The sequence below is a fragment of the Buteo buteo genome, chromosome 21 (genome assembly GCF_964188355.1).
Source record: "Buteo buteo chromosome 21, bButBut1.hap1.1, whole genome shotgun sequence".
NCBI classification, from domain to species: domain Eukaryota; kingdom Metazoa; phylum Chordata; class Aves; order Accipitriformes; family Accipitridae; genus Buteo; species Buteo buteo.
This window is the reverse complement of record NC_134191.1, coordinates 238,290-257,859: the sequence shown is the minus strand read 5'-3', so window position 1 is coordinate 257,859 and position 19,570 is coordinate 238,290. Positions and strand designations below refer to the sequence as shown.

General features: G+C 38.5%; 1 protein-coding gene across 6 annotated transcripts in view; it reads right to left on the bottom strand.

The window, feature by feature from the left end:
* NR2C2 (nuclear receptor subfamily 2 group C member 2) overlaps nucleotides 1-16,014 on the bottom strand; it is a 49,079-nt gene extending 33,065 nt beyond the window's left edge. Inside the window, exons 1-4 of one of the 6 annotated variants that reach the window (XM_075053414.1) lie at nucleotides 15,271-15,323; nucleotides 11,923-12,006; nucleotides 10,555-10,654; nucleotides 4,549-4,769 (exon numbers count right to left, since the gene is read on the bottom strand). Coding sequence is in view for 2 of the 6 variants with exons in the window: in XM_075053409.1 (XP_074909510.1) it covers nucleotides 11,923-11,982 (60 nt within the window). In the remaining 4 variants the exon portion in view is untranslated. Of the gene's footprint in view, nucleotides 1-4,548; nucleotides 4,770-10,554; nucleotides 10,655-11,922; nucleotides 12,007-14,913; nucleotides 15,019-15,270 lie in introns of those variants that run through there. The other 5 variants (XM_075053411.1, XM_075053412.1, XM_075053409.1 and 2 more) reach the window with 5 other exon arrangements.
* Between the last annotated feature and the right edge of the window lie 3,556 nt (nucleotides 16,015-19,570).

Here is a 19,570-nt window from a genome sequence, read left to right as displayed (position 1 = left end):
ATGTCTCTGAACTTATTTAATCTATGAAGCCTTCTGAAACTGTGGTGTCTATACAGCTCACTTGGAGAAAACAGCAATTTCAATTTTCAAGTAGAAGTAAGGACAATTTCAACTGTTCAATATTTTTAAGGTAAGAAGTTAAAACTAAGACGGCTGGTTATCTGGATATCTGTGTTTTTGACAGTAGAATAAATTAGAACTCCAGTTGTTCAGTGTGTTCATATCCTCTCCCGCTTTTTACTGTCCCCCAGTTTCTGTTTTTCTACTTCAGTGGTGAAGATTTTTTCTGGAATCTATGCTCCAACAGATCACCAATATATTCAGCACGTATTCAGATGTATGTGGTTAATTCTTGTTATCCTAGTGAGGACTTCACTAGCATGGCAGAGATTAAATTTGGCTCTACAACTGAATACTATTGTTTCTCATTCTATTCCTATATCCTTCTAGACTACCAAACTGTAACAAAAATCTAGTTCTGACTACCTAGAAAAAAACTTGAAAAAAACCCCTTGCATAGCTGTTTTCCAGAGCAAAACTGTTAAATGTTAAATTAAACATGCAAGATAACATTGGCTTGACAGCCTTTAACTTCTGTTTACAGAAGGGATATGGCATTGGCAATGTACATTTACACACATAATTCTGCAGTTCTGCATATTTAGACTTTGTGCTTGTTCATCCTCAGATTTATTGATGCAACTGTTAGTACTAATTGTTCCTTCTTGATAATTGTAAATGTAGTATAGACGAAGCACTTGTATTCTAGTCCTTAGAGTCAGCTCACAGGTAGAAAGGTACTGCTTGCCACTCCCCACAACCATCCAATCCCATTTTTATTAAGCTTAGGATATACAGATGCTTATAAAAAGTACCTGATTTAGTATTATTGGGTTTTTTTCAGATATTAACATGAGCTGAAGCTATTGTATCAGTCTTTAACACAGAGAAGTGTCTGCAGATGTAGATGTCTATGTATATTTTTCACTACTGGTATGTGCATTCTTGCCATTCTTAGTTTGGAACCTGACCATGCAAAAAAAATGGGCTTAACCAAACAAAATCAAAACAAGGTATATCAAAATTATCCTGGAAGTTCTTGAAGAATTAGAACATGGTTAGTTCCAGATCTCTTTTTGTTTGTTTGTTTTTAACAGAGTAGAGGGAAAGCTAAATCATTCTGCTACTTCTAATACAGTAACTTAGAAGAAAATTACGTAAGCTTATTTGTGCTGTACTCATTATGAAATCTCTGCTTTCTTGGTGCCTCCTTGCAAGTTACTAGTCTGTGATGTGGCTCAATGTTTTGACTCATGCGAGAAAATTCAAAACAAAGGAAATAATTTGGTTCAAAAGCCATACACTGCATATGTTCACCAGTATTTTCAAAAAAGTTGCAAAAATATGTGAACAACTGTTAGTGCACAGAAGACACTAGTATTTTGGTGTAGACTACAGGCCTCCAGAGGTGACATTACTGTCTGCAGTCAACAGCACAATGTGGATATTTTTTCAGTCACATTCTTTATTGAAAGTTATTATATAAAATGATGGAAAACCAGAACAATATTTAAAAGAACCTGAATAACAAGCACTGTAAATTTGTATAATACAATATAAATTTATACAGAGATTCCATTTCAATTGGAAAAAATAGTGCAGTGATGTACTCTATAAAAAGAATGAACAGAATATGGCACTAATGATTTCTTCTACACTCAGTTTAACCCATAACTACTTATTTGGAAACAATATATACAGGTCAAAACTCTGTTCTTTGGCAAAATGTTCTATAACGTTGATAACTTAGCAGCCTAGATTTTTACGTAAGTCTGCCTAACGCTAAATAAATCCTACTTACATGTTAAAAAAAAATTTACATTTTGATAATTTCAAATAAATTTATAGTGTAACTTGTATAATTTACAATACTTGTAAATTGTGAATGTAAACAATATTTTGGGGTTTCATAAATACTCCCTAAGTACACATTTACATTGTCCCACAGAATCTATAGGACTGTGTTTAGTGTATGACTGATTGTAATAATTGCATTCTATATGGGAATTTGAGAGTATCAAATTAGTGTTTAATACCTGCAGTGACATGTGGCCAAAACCAGGAAGCTCACAAGTTGTTTTTATTAAATCCTCTTTTAAATGATCTTGGAATGATTTGTTTATCAAAACCTATATAGCTGGACAACAGGGTAGTGTCAATTTAGTCATTATTTATCTTGCATGGAAAAGTCTTAATTTTGTAAGCTTTCTTGTTTAATATACAAAAAAGTTCATTTGTGATGTAAAGAAAGAAAAAACAGTTTGGATAGCTGGGAAAATTTACTGCAGTCTCTTTGGGGAAGCACTTAATGAAGCCATACTGTTCTATTCTCCTATTGCCTGTTCCGTAAGTAGTCCCAAATACTGTAAAAGTAAAACCTAAATTGAACATACTATCTCTAATTGTCTTTAATACACAGGAGAGATTTAGAAGTAGTAGAATCTTCTAATTATTGGATGATACGAGGCATGCAGCAGCAGAAAACAATATATGTAGGCAAGAAAAAAATGAAGTCTCCCAAAATCAAGACTCTTAGAGGATGCATTTGAACAATGATCTCCTTATCTTGCATGCCAAATTATTATCTAAGCTATGCACCCTTTAAAAGGTCTAAATTAGAGGAAGAAGATCTTTTAAAAAACTGTTTTCCACTTCTTTCACCTTCAATTATAGAATCCTTAGCCTTTTCTTGAAGCATCTTCAAACCTTACACTACAATGCACTGTGGACAGCTTAGAAATAGAGAGATCTATTTTTCCCATGTTGTTCAAGGATTTATAGCAACTTATAAAAAGAATGCCAGGATATATATGGTAACTGCACTGAAATTCTTCTGTAAACATTTTGGGACTAAACAACCATTTATTTTTTCTGGGTTTGTAAAGTACCTGCTGCAAAGGCGTCCTAGTGTACAACAGTGGTCAATATGAAAACTAGCGCTTTACGCTTTAAAACACTTTCTCAGTTTTTATAAAATGGACCATATCCTCATATAAATGTTGTTTTTACTCATCAACTCCAGTCTCCTTTAATATGAGTTATTTCTCATCTTCACCGCATGACTAGTTGGTTATCTTAAGTCTAACAGCGAGTTCTCAATACAGTAAGTTTGAGACCAGCCGCCATTATATGCTGGTATGTCATTTTCATGTTCAAATATTCAAGAACATGTATTTATTAAGCTGAAACCAGACAAATTTTACTCTTTTCTTGGCTGAGCAGATATGGTGCAGCAGTGGAGAATAATTTGTCTAATACCAATAAATGCTTCAGTGTGCACATATAATTTATTTTTATACTCTTATTAACATGCATACATACTCAGGATGGTATAGGACTCTGAAATGCAAAATTTTACCTTTTTTTCAGGCTTGCCTACTTAATACTCAGTGGAATAATAACAGCTTTAAATTTCTGCTACTAAATGCTATTAAAAATCTCAAGTTTATTTTCCAGACTGAATACACATGCCATTGGTTGACAGCAGAACAACTATGGTAAATAAATCAAACGCAAAAAAAGGAAGATATTTTTTTAAATACACAATTTACAAGAGTGAGGGGGAAAAAAAATCTTCTGTCATTTTGTTTGAAAGCTAAATTTCTACTTTGAGCACTGTCACACACTTACAAACGATGAGAATGGATAAATACATGATGCTTCATTATGGTCCTACCCAGTCAACTGCATCAAATTTGACTTCTTAAGTAAAAATATTAAGGAACAGAAAGAAAGAAAAAAAGGAATAGCAGTCTGAGAATATTCTCAGAATATTCAGAGAACACTCTAAAAAAGTTCTATCAGAGATTTACCTTAACTTCAGACAGCTTATACAAATACTATAGGAAAAATTAAGTTATCATTAATCAGACTCCCAAATAAATTGAATCAAATATTCTGAAAGCAAATGGCTTGTACGTACTCATATCAGGAAGATAATACAGTTTAACATTAAATTAGGTTCACTTACTGGATTAAACATAACATAGACTTTTCCAATCTGTTGTTCAGAAGAAACATGACACCATGAAACCTGTATCATGTTTAAAACAGCTGCTTTGGAAACTGTACATGCAAAGACCTAGTCCGCCAAAGTCAATGATGGTACGTTTCTGTAATTCTAAAATATATTTTAAAAAATTAAATACACTTTAATTTCTTTAAGACTGGAAAGAGACTCAAATAAGACTTCGTCTTCAAGAGATGAGGAAAGAGACAAAGTAGGTCATATATCATAGAAAACTTCAGCGCACCACATTTTACAGAGGCTTAATCAACAATCACTTAGAAGTAACCACTAACACTATGACTTAGACATAGTCAGAAAATAATACATATAAAGCTCAACCCCCCCTAATTTCCCTACACAAAACACATCAAATACACTTATTCTAAGAGACAGGGGAAAAATAATCTGCTTTAATACACTTAGTACTGTTCTCTTCCAGGAGCTCCCTAGCTGTACACTGTACAGATTCTAGTACTTACAGTGTCAAATTCTTCCTGCAGCCTTATTTACATTTTTCCTCAGCACACCTCTGAGGGCAAAACAATCCAAGAGAAATGTCGAGGTCACTTTTAGTCAGATCACAGATAGTTTCATCCAGTCTCCATTATTGAGGATTCCAATCATAGAAAGCAGCCAGTAATGTTTTAAAGCGCCCTCTCTCTGACCCCGTTCCTCTGAAGGTCAAGTGCACTATCATTCCCTGTAACCAAGGAAGCAGAATCAACGTGTTCCTGCTGTTTTGCCAGCTGCTGAAGGAGTTTGTCTAATAGTAAGATTTATTTCATTTGGGGATGATAGTCCCAGGTTATCAAGCTTCACCCTCCCCCTGTTCTCTGTTCTTAAGCCCCTCAACCTGCTCACTCTCTGTGAACTGGAAAACAGCAAAATGAAATCTGAGAAAAGAGTTTGCCTGTATCTTGAATTACTTTCAAATCAGCAAAATTGAAAGGAAAATCTACCACATTCCCTGGTGAGCATCTTTAGCCTTAAAGTTCATTAAGCTTATGTATTTAAAGGAACACAGGCCTTTCTAAACTAGTCCGGGGCCCTCAAATATGAAGTAGCATAATCAGTCTTAATACACTTAAGAATTCATACATTAAGTTCATGACACACGTGATTAATCAGTTTCAACTCCATAACAAAACATTTGTATTAGGCTGCAGTGAAGGCTAACAAATGGGTGAAAACAGAAAATATTTTTAAATTCTTAGAGAGTGAAATTTGTTAACATTATGGTCCATGAAGTTTTGAGAAAAATGACCATGTGCTTGACAAGTTTTACAACAGTACACCTGAATGCAGTGGACTTCCACTACAAAGCTTTATGCAACAAATGCATGACCTATGTGTCTTTAAGTAGCACTCGTATTTTCTTTTAACTTCAAGGATTCCTAATCTTAGCACAGAAGTGTGCTCACTATTGAAATTAGGCTCTTCACTTGATAGAAAACACAATTATCTATTGTAAAACTCTCTAAAAAGAATATCTATGAACAATTACTGTAACTACAGAAATGTATTTACAGCATAGGTACAATCTAAATGTTTGGTCAACTAATTGTGATCTAGTGTGGGGAAAAATATTATAACTAAAACATGTGAGAGAAAACAATGAAATTTTATTTGGATTTTTGTTGTACTTATTATCTGACACCACACTTAACCTTGTCACTCTAGGCTTTTATTTGTCCAATTCATTCAGGAAGCACGTTTATGATACCTGATTAGTAGCTGTCTTTCCTGGGACAAAACCCAAATCCTGAATATAATAACACCTTATCACTACATAACCCTATGTTCAGAAGTAGACTTCCCAACTCTGAAGTCTGGAATAGCTGTATTGCAAAAAGAAGGCAGAATACTTGTAACACTTAAGCAGAAGTGATATAAAAACACATAGAAAAAAAAAAGACTACAAGTTGCTTGTTTTCTGAATCAAAAGACAAGCTAGGAAAGTAACTGAAGTTTGAAATAAAATACGAAACCTATCAACTATAGCGTACTGATGTAGTTAGTACTACATTAGTAGTACTACTACTACATTAGTAACTACTAATGTAGTTAACAGCTTTGTCACAACTGCCTAAGTCACCCACAAAATCTCAACGACTTGAACAAGAAATAAAAAAATATATGAAATGTATCTTTAACTAAGAGTAGTGTTAGATTTTTAGGGCCTGGTAATTCTTTTTTTGATGGAACCTTCTCAAGTACTGTATGCTGCACAGAAATATTACAGCTACAAAGGCTTTCACACTTATTTTTATAGGACATCAACTATGCTACCATAATAAACATCCATAGCAAAGCAGAATTAGTATTTTATAACTGTAGAGTTTCTAATATTTCAACAGTGACATTCTTATAGAATGCAAGAGTATATATTATGTTTAATGTAACAGAGGGCCTCTAAAGTTAATGGGAAGTTCTGAAATTACTGTACTTAGTGATTTTCACAGGAAAACACTATTCAGAAATTAGTTCAGGTATCTATCATTTTACTTAGAGTCTTATTTTTGTTGTTGTACATATTTCACTTATTGGAAGTGTCATTGTGAGAATGCCTGTGACCTCTCTGGCATGTGCCTGCAGAACACTGGGACAGTATCTTGTCTGGAATTTTTGCTAACGTGTACAGGGATTGTAGAATTCAATCTGTATCAACTGGAGGGAGGGGAAAAGAGGAAAAAGCAATCAGCATTAAATATATATTTTAGGACTTAAGAAGACTCCACATCTCTCAAAGTAGTTTTCAGATTCACAGCACTAACTAATCTTATCTGGTACAGATTAAAAACATCTCATGCTTAACTACTGTGTGATTTCCTCAGAAGTCTATGAGGATGCAACTGGTATTTTCATTTTAGCACTCACATTGCAAACACTAGTTATACATGGGTAGACTGGGAGAACACAACAATTTCATGAAGCATGCCAAGTGTACTTCTGGTATACCACTGGAAGACAGAAGCTGAAGACAAGTGGCATAGCATGGAGAACTGTCTGCTTTGGACCAATCAGCAGAGGACTGCATTCACCTGGGCTCTCAAACCAACAAGTATCACTAGCAATAATTTCATATGCTGAAGTGGATATAAATTAATTAATAATGATTGCATTAAATGACAATCTGCACAAAGCTCAAGAAATATAAAAATACACTAAGAAGCATATGTATCTACTACTGTCTTGCCTTTTTCAGTACTAAACTAAAACCAAGTATTTGGCAATTAGGTGCATTTTGAAGGCTCACAAAATTGAACTTGGCTTCTTCCGTTTCTTTTATTCATCATTTTATCATTTTATATACATAAAAATGTGTATACGTAAAATACTTATTTCTCCTAATTTTTTTCAGTAAAGCAGTCCACTTTAATTCTACATGTTAGTTGCAATCATATATTAAATTTCTGATATAAGTATATATAAAATATATATGTGTATATATTAAATCAGTAGTTTGAAGCTAAGCTTCTCTAAACATTTCATTATTTCTGTCCTTTGAAATAAATAAGGTTTCTTCATAGCCATATAGTCAAGTTGCATACTAATTTACCAAACTGACTTGCCCATGGTGTACATATACGTCTATGTGTGTAGGTGTGTTTGTATGTACATATGTATATAGCGAATAAATTTCTGTACTTACTAACCAAATTTTCAATACTTTCTATATCTTATTTCCCTGCTACCATATTGATTATGAAAGCAGTATTTGAGAAATATATTGAAAGAATAGTAAATTGGCCACATAGTGGAGGAATTTTTAAAGCCTCTAAGCTTCTCTAACTTAAGTAGAAGAACATTTCCTATATTCACACCACTAAAAGCCAAAGTAATTGTATTGCTTGAATACATTGGTCAGTTCTCACTAAGAGTAAACCGATTTGAGAGATATTATTAATATTATACAAAAGAGAATAGGAATTAAAGCAAGGCATAATTAAGCAAACACAGACCAAATATGTTCAACTGCACCCAGAAACATAAACTATTTTTTACAAGTTTTCTCTGATATAACAGTTAAAGAATTTAAATGAAAACTACGGTACTAAGTTTTACACCATAAAAACCACTACATCTCAAATCAAATTGGAAAGACTTCTTTTTCTATAGATATTTTTCCTAAAGAACTTTTTTATCTATTAAATTAATAATAGGCTTTTATGAAAAATGTACGTATTGCCTGGAAATGTCCAAATATATTTCTTTCACAGATGCAAGATGTATCTAAAAAAAGTTTCAGCGATACTCTTTGGAATTAACTGTCCTGACCACTTGGGCCCTTTGTAGAACGGCAGATAAAATTAAGATCCACCATGGAAGAACTCATGTGTAGTTTAACAGCCCTAACAAGATGTTGGTGCAAGATCTTGTGTGAGACATATGAAGGCAACAGTCATGGAAGAATCCGCAATTCTTGGCATATCTGCATCCTAAAAAATGTCAGACTATGTCTCACATAACAACCCAATACCTATATTACACCAGCAGCTATGCCACATCTGGTAGCATTCCTGAATGCTTGAATAAATTCAGAGGCTGCTAAACTGCATAAGCCATGTAGGATCTCATTATTCCAATTATGCACTTCGCATGAGATACCTCTCAGGCTGATGGTATGTCTGGGTCTTATGCAATTAACAGCAACTTGAGAAAAGCTGTATTTGAACTAAAAATAGTTTGAGAAGATTCAGCATCAAAAGTCCATCTTGAAAATTCATCCAAAAATGAGAAAATGGCCAATGATAATAATAAAATATTAAACATAAATGGCCTTATTTTACACTTCATTAATTCTTACAACAAAGCAAAAACTTACTCCATCAGAACAGCAGTGTTTCTACTCTCCTTTTTCAGCACACTGTGCATCATCTGGACATAAACCTAAATTGCCGAATGACTTATGATGTAACGTGTCAGAGAGATCTGAAGAGGGTCGAGAAAATACTTTATGTGACAAAGATACCCAGTATTTTTTCAGTCCCATGGCAAAACATACTTTCAGAAAGGCTCAAGGTTTTGATAGGTTCTTATCAGGGCACTGAGGGAACTGAAAGCAGCTGAAATGCTCCAGCAATGCAACTGGCGTAAACAAGATCCTGGTAAACACAGGGCTCAATAGAGTCATCTCCTGTGACTCTCTCCCTATATCTCCCTATAGCCTCTAACAGAGAAAAAGGATACACTGGGAATAGTTTGTGGCTGTCACAGAGCCGGAAGGGGACAGTTTTAGCAACTACTTAAAGTTCTTCCTGGTCACATCGGAGCTGATGTTGGAAAGAGGAAATAGCCCTTATTCCTCCCCACAGTGACAGTTCTGTTTAAAAACTTTGCATTAAAAACTAAGGCGCTGCACAGGGAATACATCACCACTTCATAACCAAATACATTTTTCTTACACGATATGCAAATCAAATCTAAGTTGGTGCTGGGACTGGACCTGGGCCACCGATATATGGCACAGTGACACTACTAAATAAATACTTGAGAAAAGCTGCGTTACTTATTTTTGTATTGAGGTTAAAGTATTTTCTGTGCTTTTCAAAAGCTACTCAGGGTGAGGAAGATTGCTGAAATTTCCTCTGAATCCCCTAGCTGCTCTCTGTTCTCCAACCTCATGAACTGTAAGTAAAGGCAACTGCAGACACTAAAAATGGAACTCTCTCACCCAATCTGTTCAGAAATACACAGTTGGAAAAATGCAACAAGCAACACTGCTATAAAGCAGAAGCAAGCAACAGCAGTGAAACCATTTGCAACCATTACAAGGACAATTTTACAAAGTCCTAAAAATAGAGTAAGTACAAAAATACAGGCAATACTGGAGTACACTCAGTAACTTCTGTAATACATTCACAGTTTCATGGAAAACAAAAACAACATATGGCCTACTTGCATGACAGTCTGATTTCGTGCTTGGCATCACAGTTCTCAATAAACCCATGCACTACTTATGCAGCAATTATGTCAAAAAAATGATACAGATATAGCTAAACCTGCCACTATTTGCATTAAGTTATCCTGTTTGCAACTTGTCTCTCATCATTCATAACTTAAAATTTAGTGCATGATTAGTGACTCTTTCTCTCCTTCCATTTAACTTTCATCGATGAAAAATACGATATTCTGAAAAAAGCCTCTCATTTTTTAAGGCCAGTGCCAAGTGATATGCTACACTTACTTTGAGAAACAGTTAAGTACAAATACAGAATTTTAGCATACTTCATGAAAACTAGTAATGTGTTTACCTGTATTAAAAACTGTATCTGACTGAACACACAAATAGCAGGCAGTCAGCCATTCATAAAGAAATGGTTCAGCGTTAACATGGTAATAGCATTAATTAATTCTTAATAAGATAATGCTGCTTATAACTGTTTTTCCATGAACAAAGCTTTCATGGTGTTATGCAGTGGACAGGCATATAATTTAAGGAGGAGTTGAATACTATAAAGAGATGAAGCCCTCTATTTACCCACCGGCCAGGAAGAAATCACAGAGCTTCATACACTCTTGAGATGGAGCGATCTCTCCAGTGGCAAGATACAACCATCACACTATGTTACCACGGTGCATTTCCTGCACGAGGAATTACAAATGTCACATATTTTATGTGCCTTAGATGTGATTATAGCACTCAAGTTCTACCAAAATAGTATAAGGTTTGCCAGTATTTCCATTACAGGTTTTTATTTCCAAGTTTGTTTGGAAGTGTTTTTAAAAAAATGCAGCTTGACAAATTTGATACCTGTTATAGCAAACTAGAGTGAAAAATCACTTGTGGTTTTCAGTGTAAAATTTTAGAGTTTTTTGAAACTACTCTTTAGATGTTATTTCCAGGATACTCAGTAGGCCATTTTCCACACTATTTAAAAAGAACCAAAATTTTTTAGAAAAAAATTGCTCTAAGTAGGGAATCTCGAATGCATTTCTGAACACACAATGACGCACATACTTCCTTCATATATAGAGCTTCTTCTTGAACTAAAAATATTTTTTAATATCCAGGTGTAATATTAGTTCAATAGTTCGCCCCCCCCCCCAACTAATGTCTGAAAAGTGGCCTTGTCTAGAGACATCTCTTGGCCTACTTGCCCTTTGTTATTTATGAAATCCCTTAATTATGTAATCATATGATAAATCATAGTAAATCTGAAGGACATTAAACCAAATTATTTTAACCATACAAAAATTCTAGTCTATTTTTTGACTGTAGTTTGCATATGGAAGGAAATAAATAGGTTATTTCCAAGGCCATTGTCACATGTAGCTTCACTGTTTACGAGCTGCTTTAGACATTTTAGCTGTTGAGCATCCAAGCTTCAGTGAATATACATCAAGACAAGACATCACTTTAAGTAGATTTTGTGCTCTTTTTCTCATACGTGTCAGCAGAAAATATAAAGCCTGATTAAATTAATCACGCTACTGTAAATTCAATATAGTGCATAAGTAAAACAGGTAACTTCAAACACTGTTCTGGACTTAGATGACAACTCAAGAGATAAGCAGAAACCTTTCATGTCCAAAATGGCCAAGCTAATGATCAAATGACCAGAAATTTTGTTGTATTATTTTTTTAAACAATCCATAATACAGCCAAGTTTCTCTATAGTTCATGTTGAATTTCCTACTTGCATTCCTAATATGGGGGCCACCAGAATGAAGGTAAACAAACCACATATGGGTTGCACTGGTTTCTTGTTTGTCCCCAAGTGTAAAACAATACTGTTCTATAAAGACTTTCTGTCCCATTTATGCTTAATTGTAAACAGCAAGGATTCCCTAATATGTTTTTCATTTCAAAATCTCATATACCAACTGTTGCGATATCATCTGTCACTCACCTCAGCCACCTGCTGAGTCTCCACTACTTGCTGAGCCAGCACCTCCATGTTGGTTGCCATGGTGAAACAAGATCATTAGAGAACCTGTTTGAAAAGATGCCAGCAACGTCCATCAGGCACAAAAGTTATTTTTTTTCCTTATTATTAAAGAAAGCTCTGATCTGACTTTTTGACAATTTACAATACTGTTTGACATATCTCAAAAATAAGAAAATATGCCACGGATGCGTGTATGTGTGTGCGCACATATATATATATATACACACATATATGTACAGTACATGCATACTGGAACCATACTGTTAAAAAAGCTGAGGGACAGTTATTCTTTTACTTTATAAAGCCTCTAAAGCAGTTTGTGGAATTCACAGATCTCTAAGGTACTTTCCTCAACTCAAGGGAAGAGAAAACTTACAGATAGCTTCTACACTACATGCTGAACAAGGAAACAGCAATCTAAGAATACTGTTTTGAGCAAATTTTTATTGAGTCATTCCGTCAAACTGCCATGTTTATCCATATTCTTATGGTAATCTTGCACAATAAGGGAAATAAACTGTCACATCTAAAATGTATTTTCTATTACCTAAACTACTTTTTTATTATAATGTGGTAGCATTACCACTCTGAAGAGAAAATACTGCAGAATTGTTTTATCCCTTTGTGAGTGCCTGTACCTTCAACTTAATGCTCTTCAGGGTTTTAAAAAAAAAAAGAAAAAGCAAAGAGAAAAAGGAGGAAACAAGAAAAAAAACCAACCACTTCCAATATATTTTTAATGATCACTATTAGGGCTGTGTTTCTCCAAGGCTAAGTTTAATAAAGATTTCAAATTCATGCATTCAGTTTTTAATTGTGACTTGCTCATTAGAGAGCCAGAGTTCAGATTCTGACCCAGGTGCAGGTAATGAAAAGGCATTCCTGAATGCTGGCTCAATTGATGTTTTATTGAAAGCCTTCTGTTGGTATTTCCAAAGCAATCATTTAACATAAAATTAAAAAATACTATGAACAATAGCAATACATGTAACAGAAATATGCATGCATGTCTCTAGCACCAACCTCCCCATTCAAATGCAACTTCTACAAAGCTAACATTGTTGAAAATGTCAAAATTCATTAAGCTAAAAAGAGTAAATCATATTGTGGTAAATTAAATGTGAAAACTATTTTGCGTATGTCAATGGAAGACTATTTGTAACAATGCATAATCAAAGTTGAGACATTCCCTATGGAAATCATATTTATGCTAGTTCCTCATACAGCTTGTAATTTTTATTCAAGTGTTCAACTTGCACAGTAAGCTTATGAACTATTTCCACCAGACCCATTTAATGTTGCAGCTTGTGGATGGTTTCTCATTTGTTCAGTTAATTCCTTTTCAGTGTTTTCGCTTATTTTAAATTCATTTTTTATGTTCAGCAAGGAAGATAACCATATGCTCATAACATGCTGTTTTCTCAGTGCTTTAAGATGAAGGAAGCCCTGAAGATGAGGTATTTTGTTCATAAGAATACCCTTCTAAGACCCAACGCAGTCTTTGCTGTGGTACAGCTCTGAGAGATTTGCTGTTGGTGTTGTTATCCACCAAGGTTTTTTGTACTTTCCATCTTCCCAAAACAGCAATAAGCTGAGGCTAGCTGATCAAATCCAACCGGAAGCCCAGAGACCATATACAGCCACGCCAAGTAAGCTTGTTAATGACGTTGACTCGCAGAATGTTGACAGAAGGCAAAACCAGCTTCCTAGCAAAACCCTTGAGCAGCAAAGTTCGTAAGAAAAAAAAAATCCCGCAAACAAACCAACAAAAAAGATGGAACGTAAAAACTGCAGGGAGGCACCTGGAGCACCAGGAAAATATTTCCCATGCAATAGGGTGGCAGCCAACTCAGTGCACGTAGACATGCTGCTGTCCAAAATATGGCATAAAACCATCCTCTCTCCCTAAGTTGCAGTGAAATCTCAGAAGAAAGTCACACACTCCATTTGAGATACTCTATGGGTATGGCCCTACTAGGATGACATGGCAAAAGGCCGAATTCAAGCTTATTTAAATTTGTTCCTTTGTCTTAAGGAAACAGTGTTCTTCACACCGCGTGCTTGACTCGGCTATATCAAGCAGCAGGCCAGCACCCTTCTCAGCGGGAGTCTGGGGGAGACAGGAAAGGCGGGACTCGCAGGTTAGGCTCTGCTGGGAACCCCTGTTGCACAGTCACTGTGGCAAGAAGCCGGTAGGAATCCTTGCAGCAATTGATACGACAGACAATAACGAGGTCCGAGCCCCGGCCAGAAGCAGCCCCTACACCTCAGACCCGCTGTACCCCGCGCCGCCTGTCTCGAGTCGCGTCTGAGGGCAGCCTCTTTCCCGCCGCGCTCGCCGCCTGCCACCATTGGCTGCGGCGCCCTCGCGGCCCACCGACACGCAAGACCCTCCGCCCAGCCCACTACTGGTGCATCTTGGGGCAGCTACCACCCCGCGCGCCATGAAACCACACCCCTCCCTCCCGCCTCTTGTTTCAGCCAATGACCTCATGGAAGACGCAGCACTCCCACACACGCCACCGATTGGTTGAGGGAACCGCCCGTAAGGCCGGTGGCCCCACCTCTCGAGTAAGAGGGAAAACACCCGAGGGACGCGACTAAGCACAAGATGGCGGCGTTGGCTGGCGGCCAAGTCCCAGGCGGGGCTGCTGCCGCCGCCATTAGGCCCCCCTCCCCCTCCCCTCCGGTATATCCTTATGTCAGGCTATGAGGGGCCCGGGCATAGCAGTAGGGAAGCGGCCGGTAAGATGGCGGCGGTCTCAGCCCCGTATGCAAAGTACCCGCCGCCCCCTCCCCTCCGCCCTCCCGGTGGCAAAGGTAAAAGGGTCGGGTTCAAGCCGCCGCCTCCGCCCGCTCAGACTCCATCTTCTCTCTCTGTGTCCGTATCCCGAGCTCGTCATCGCCGCGACCATCGCCCCTGCGACCCCCCGGACAGCAGACTGCTCTCACCGAGACCGGACCGGCTCCGACCTCAGGCGGCCCACATTCCAGCCCAGCGGCTCCGCAACGGGACTCCCGCACCGGATCGACCCAGCACCTCACAATGGTCCTCTCTCTCTCTCCCTCTCCCTCTCTCTCCAGGAGCTGTAGGCCAGCCTACAGCACGGCGGGCTCTCGCTTACCAGCAAAATACCGGAGCCTTAAAATCCCCCCTCCCCTTAAACCGAGCGTTACCCCTCCCCTTTGCCGCTCGCGGGGGTGTCCCGAACAGGGCCCCGATGCCACCTCCCCGCGCCCCCTCCCTCTTCCTGTCCCCAAAGAAAGAAACCCACCCGGGCCGCCTCAATTTTAAAAAACGATTTTTACCTCAGGAATTGGCGCCAAACGTGCCCTGGCGGTGACCCTGACCCGGGCCCAGGCGGGCCGGTGTTGGGTGACGGTGCCCAGCGGCGGCCCTCCCTCCCCCCGTGAGGGCGGCGGCGGTGAGGGGGTAACGGGGTCCGCGGAGGGGAAGGGGGGGGCCGGGTCTGTATTACGGGGCCGCGCGGGGGGGGGGTGGGGGTGGTGTTTTGTTTTGTGTGCCGTGCCCCTGTGAAAGGTCAGAGTTCGTGACCCCGCCTGCCTCTGCCGCCGCCCGAGAGCGTCTCCCCGCTTCCTCTTCCCAGCACCAGGCCGGCCGCGGCCCCCTCCATCCCCCTCGCGGGGCGGGGCTGGGGACGGCGGCGGGGGAGGGGCTACCTGAGCCGCTCCGAGCCTCCGCGCCGACGCTCGGGCGGGCAGCGCGCGCCGCCGGCCCGCTCCCTCCGGTTGCGCCCGCAGCGGCGGTGTCCCCTGCGCACGTAGGGGGCGGCCCCGGGCCCGGAGGCCTGTGCGGGGCTGTCCTTGCGCCCCGGCGGGAGGGGGCGCTGGGCAGGCACCTGAGCCCGGAGGAGCCCAGCCCTTGCCCAGGCTCCCCCTTCCGAAACCGTGGGGGGAAGATGCTGCCCCTCTCCATAGGCAGCCCCTGATAGCCCTCGCTCGCGAGGCTCCTCTGCAGCCTGAATTAATTGGTTGGAGGTGGTTGTTATGTGCACAGGTGGGTGCTGATGTTCCGTGTGTATCTGGTTTCCTACTAAAGATGCAGAGTCAAAGGTAGGCTTACAGTGTATGGCGGCTTTCACAAAGGCCACTGCCAGACAGTCCTGAGTTCTTCCTTAATTTTGTAAAGTTGGTGTCACTGATTAGGGCTCTCCTGGCAGAGCTGGCTGTAAGTGAGGTATGTTCTGCCTCCGAAGGGGCTATTGTAGGCATGAGCCAGGTTTGGGTGCAGCCAAGGTAGTTTAAGAGCTTGCCACCTTTCAGTGCTTGTCATTGCTTTCTGAGGGTAGCATACATTGACTGGTGACCCTGATTCACTGTTGTAACTGTGTGTAGCTGTTTCTTAACCACCCCTATCAAAATGGTCTTAATACTTACTTCCAGTAAGTTTCTCTTAAGTCTGGACAGAAGCTAACTTGAGGAGTGGTCAGTTGAACAGTAAAACTGGAAGATATGAAGTGATAATAGCTCCTGAAAGGAAATGTATGGAAGAGGGAGCAGCTGAAGACAATAATCACTTAAACACGAGGTGCTGTTGTTTGAGAGGTTCACAGTCAGCACCCTGATTTTTTGGGGTTGTTTTTTTTTTTGTTAAAACTGGCTATTTGTGGCAAGACATGAGAAATTAAGAGCTATGTCTATGAATTACAGCCTTACTGTCACAAAACTGCAGTTAATAACATTAAAGCACATGATGTACAGATGTGTTTGCAACACAAATGAAAATGTTTCAAAAAATGTCTTGGGTATTTGTTCACTACTGTAATGTTAAATATATGAAGAATTTTAAAATTCTCAAAATATGGACATGCACATACCTTCAAAAGCAGATAGTTTTGGTGTGGGTTTTTTTGTTTGTTTTTTTTACTTCATAAAACATACTACTAAAATGTAAATACATTTTTGTAACAGATACCTTTCAGGATTTTCAAAATTCTCATAATAGCCTTACTGTAGAAGTAGGTTAGATGTTAGGGTAGGAATATGTTTTCCTCGTTATAAATCAAGTATGATGACTTGATGGAGCAGCATCTATGAGCACTGCGTGTTTTTTAAATAGAGGATTTGGCAAAAAAGCCCACCTTTTTTAAAGTGAAGTACACTTAAGGGAATAAATGCTGTTAGTGTGGCTTTAAACTGTGAGATGTGCATCTGTTGGATCACTGCTGTAAGCAAATTTAAACTGAATCTTTAGTTTTGTCCTTTATTTGCTATCCTAAAATGTTTTCATCAGAATAGTAATCAATTTTTTATCTTTTAATTATTTTTTTCACACCAGCTGTGTTCATGGTTGGGTAGAAAAGTATTTCAATCTTATGGTGAGAAAATTCTCTGACAAGGCCTAGTATTTCTTGCCAATGGTTATGTTCAGTTGCGCACTCTTCAGTGATAGATTGTCACTTGCTGAATAAGCTAGAGGAGAATCCCACCATGAATAAATATGCTTTTGATTTTTAGAGTTATCTTTATGAGCAGGAACATCAAAATATATGGAATGGAGAGGAAGTAGACTAGGATGCCTTCAGTTAAATTTCTGCTTTGTATAGAAATTTTTATAGTGATGACTGTTTTGAGCTCTTCAGTGAAATAGTGTGTTATTTTTCCTTAATAATAAAATATATTTTAAATTCATTTGCTTCTGCTCACTAGCAAATTCTCTTGCTCACACCTCTTAACAGAGAGGTCCAGCGTTTCTGTAGCTTTTGACTGCTGATCTGTTCCTTTCTGCTTTTATGATCTCTGGCTGTCAGTATTTGGAGTGGATTGAAATTTTGAACTTTTCAGTTGATGCATAGGGAAAGCCAGGACTTTTCAAGGACTCACAATAACAGCTTTCCTAGGTGTTTGTGTTTTGGCTTTTGTTCACTTTTCTGTAGTAGTTGTTCTATAATTGATTACCAGATAAGTCACTTCCCGACAACAAACCTTCTCAACCCTTTTCACTACTTCAGGTTTGGAAGTGTGGAGGAGTGTGCTTGGGGGGTGTGGTGTTTTCTTTGTTTTTAACTGCCATGGGCAAAGATGCATTAGATATTATGACAAAGCTTTGTCAGTGGTCTTGGTGCATGAGAGAATTTACCAATTGGCTTAGAACTGATAAATTAGAGGGATAGACTCCATAGTGCAGCTTATTTACTGGTTTGCTCACCTCCATCTATACTTATTCATGTCGTAACCTCTTTTGACATAGGTTGTCTTTCTTCTGGTTTTATGCATTGAAAACTAATGTGATTCTGCACTGAGGCTCATAGGTGCTGCAGCAATAACCTTTTATGCCCTGTGCCCTTCTGCTGTACGACAGTCAGCCAGGTGGCCTAGCTAGGAAGGTTGCTTCTCCTGCCTGTGTAATTACTGCTATTATTTCTTGGCCTTTTAAAGTGTTCTGCCCCAGTGTTGTGTTTAATAATGTACCTCTGACTTGTCGCTACCTTGTGGGTTTTTTATATGAACAGAGTTCTCCTCAAAGTAAGTTTGCAATTTGTGTGAGGAAAGACTGGAGGTAGGAACATGCATGTCTGAAGGCCCCACAAGTCCTGTCGAAGATTCTTAGGTAAACCTGCACAATTAAAGATCTGCAATATCCTTTCAATATCTATTAATAATCTTTGGTAGCTCAAGGGAAAAATGAAAACCCTTGCTTCCATAAACTGGTATTTTTGGTTTCTGAAGGATTTTCTTGATAATACAGTATATATTGGCAACCAAATGTATGTGTACTTGTGAAAGGATTGCTGTGGCATAATGGAGTAGAATGGAAGGGACCAGCAATCACTGGGATGCTATGCCCATAAAGCAGGTGTGCACTGACGATAATTTCCAAGCATGTTATTTCTTCACCTTGTTGGATGTGTACCTGAGTGTACAGCCTGCTTCAGCAGGGCTTCCTCTTTCAGGGTTTTGTGCATTGTGAGAATTTTGCTATGGGAGGATGTTGCACTGAAGGTTTCTTGCTTTGGAGCCTAACTGATCTAGTGGTCAAGAGAAAGGGTGTTTTTGTTTACATCATTGTGCTTTTGAGCATACATGTTCTATTTCTTTGTTTAAAGTCTAAGCTCTGAGATACTTTGAGAAGTAGGATATTGCACTTAGACCAGTGGTCTAGTCTGTTAAAAGCAAAATTCTGTATAGTTTTGAATGTTGCCAGTAATTCTGTATTGTTTTGAATGTTGCCAATGACTGAATCAGTTACTGACATTGCTGGAAAGCAACATATACAGAAATGCTTTAAAGGTGTATTTTTCCTCTATCTAAGTGGTACTGGAAATGAAAATGCAGTAATGAGAATTGTATATCCTATTAAGCAAAGCCTGCAGATACTGTATTGAATGTTTTGCACAGTAATTTGAAAATAAAACAAATAAGATTGCTTAGTGTTATCTTGCAAAAATGTTCCAAGGTATACATTCATAGCTGTGAGGATTTGGGGAGGGGAGGGGGGAAGCGGTGATCATAAGTTAAAACTACATGCTTTCATAGTATTATGATTTTATGGAAATAAAAATATTGGTATCTCATAACTTCTGAGTGTGTGATTTAGTTTGTTTCTTGTGTTTAAAAATAGTGAACAAATTCTGAGTTCTGTTGTGTA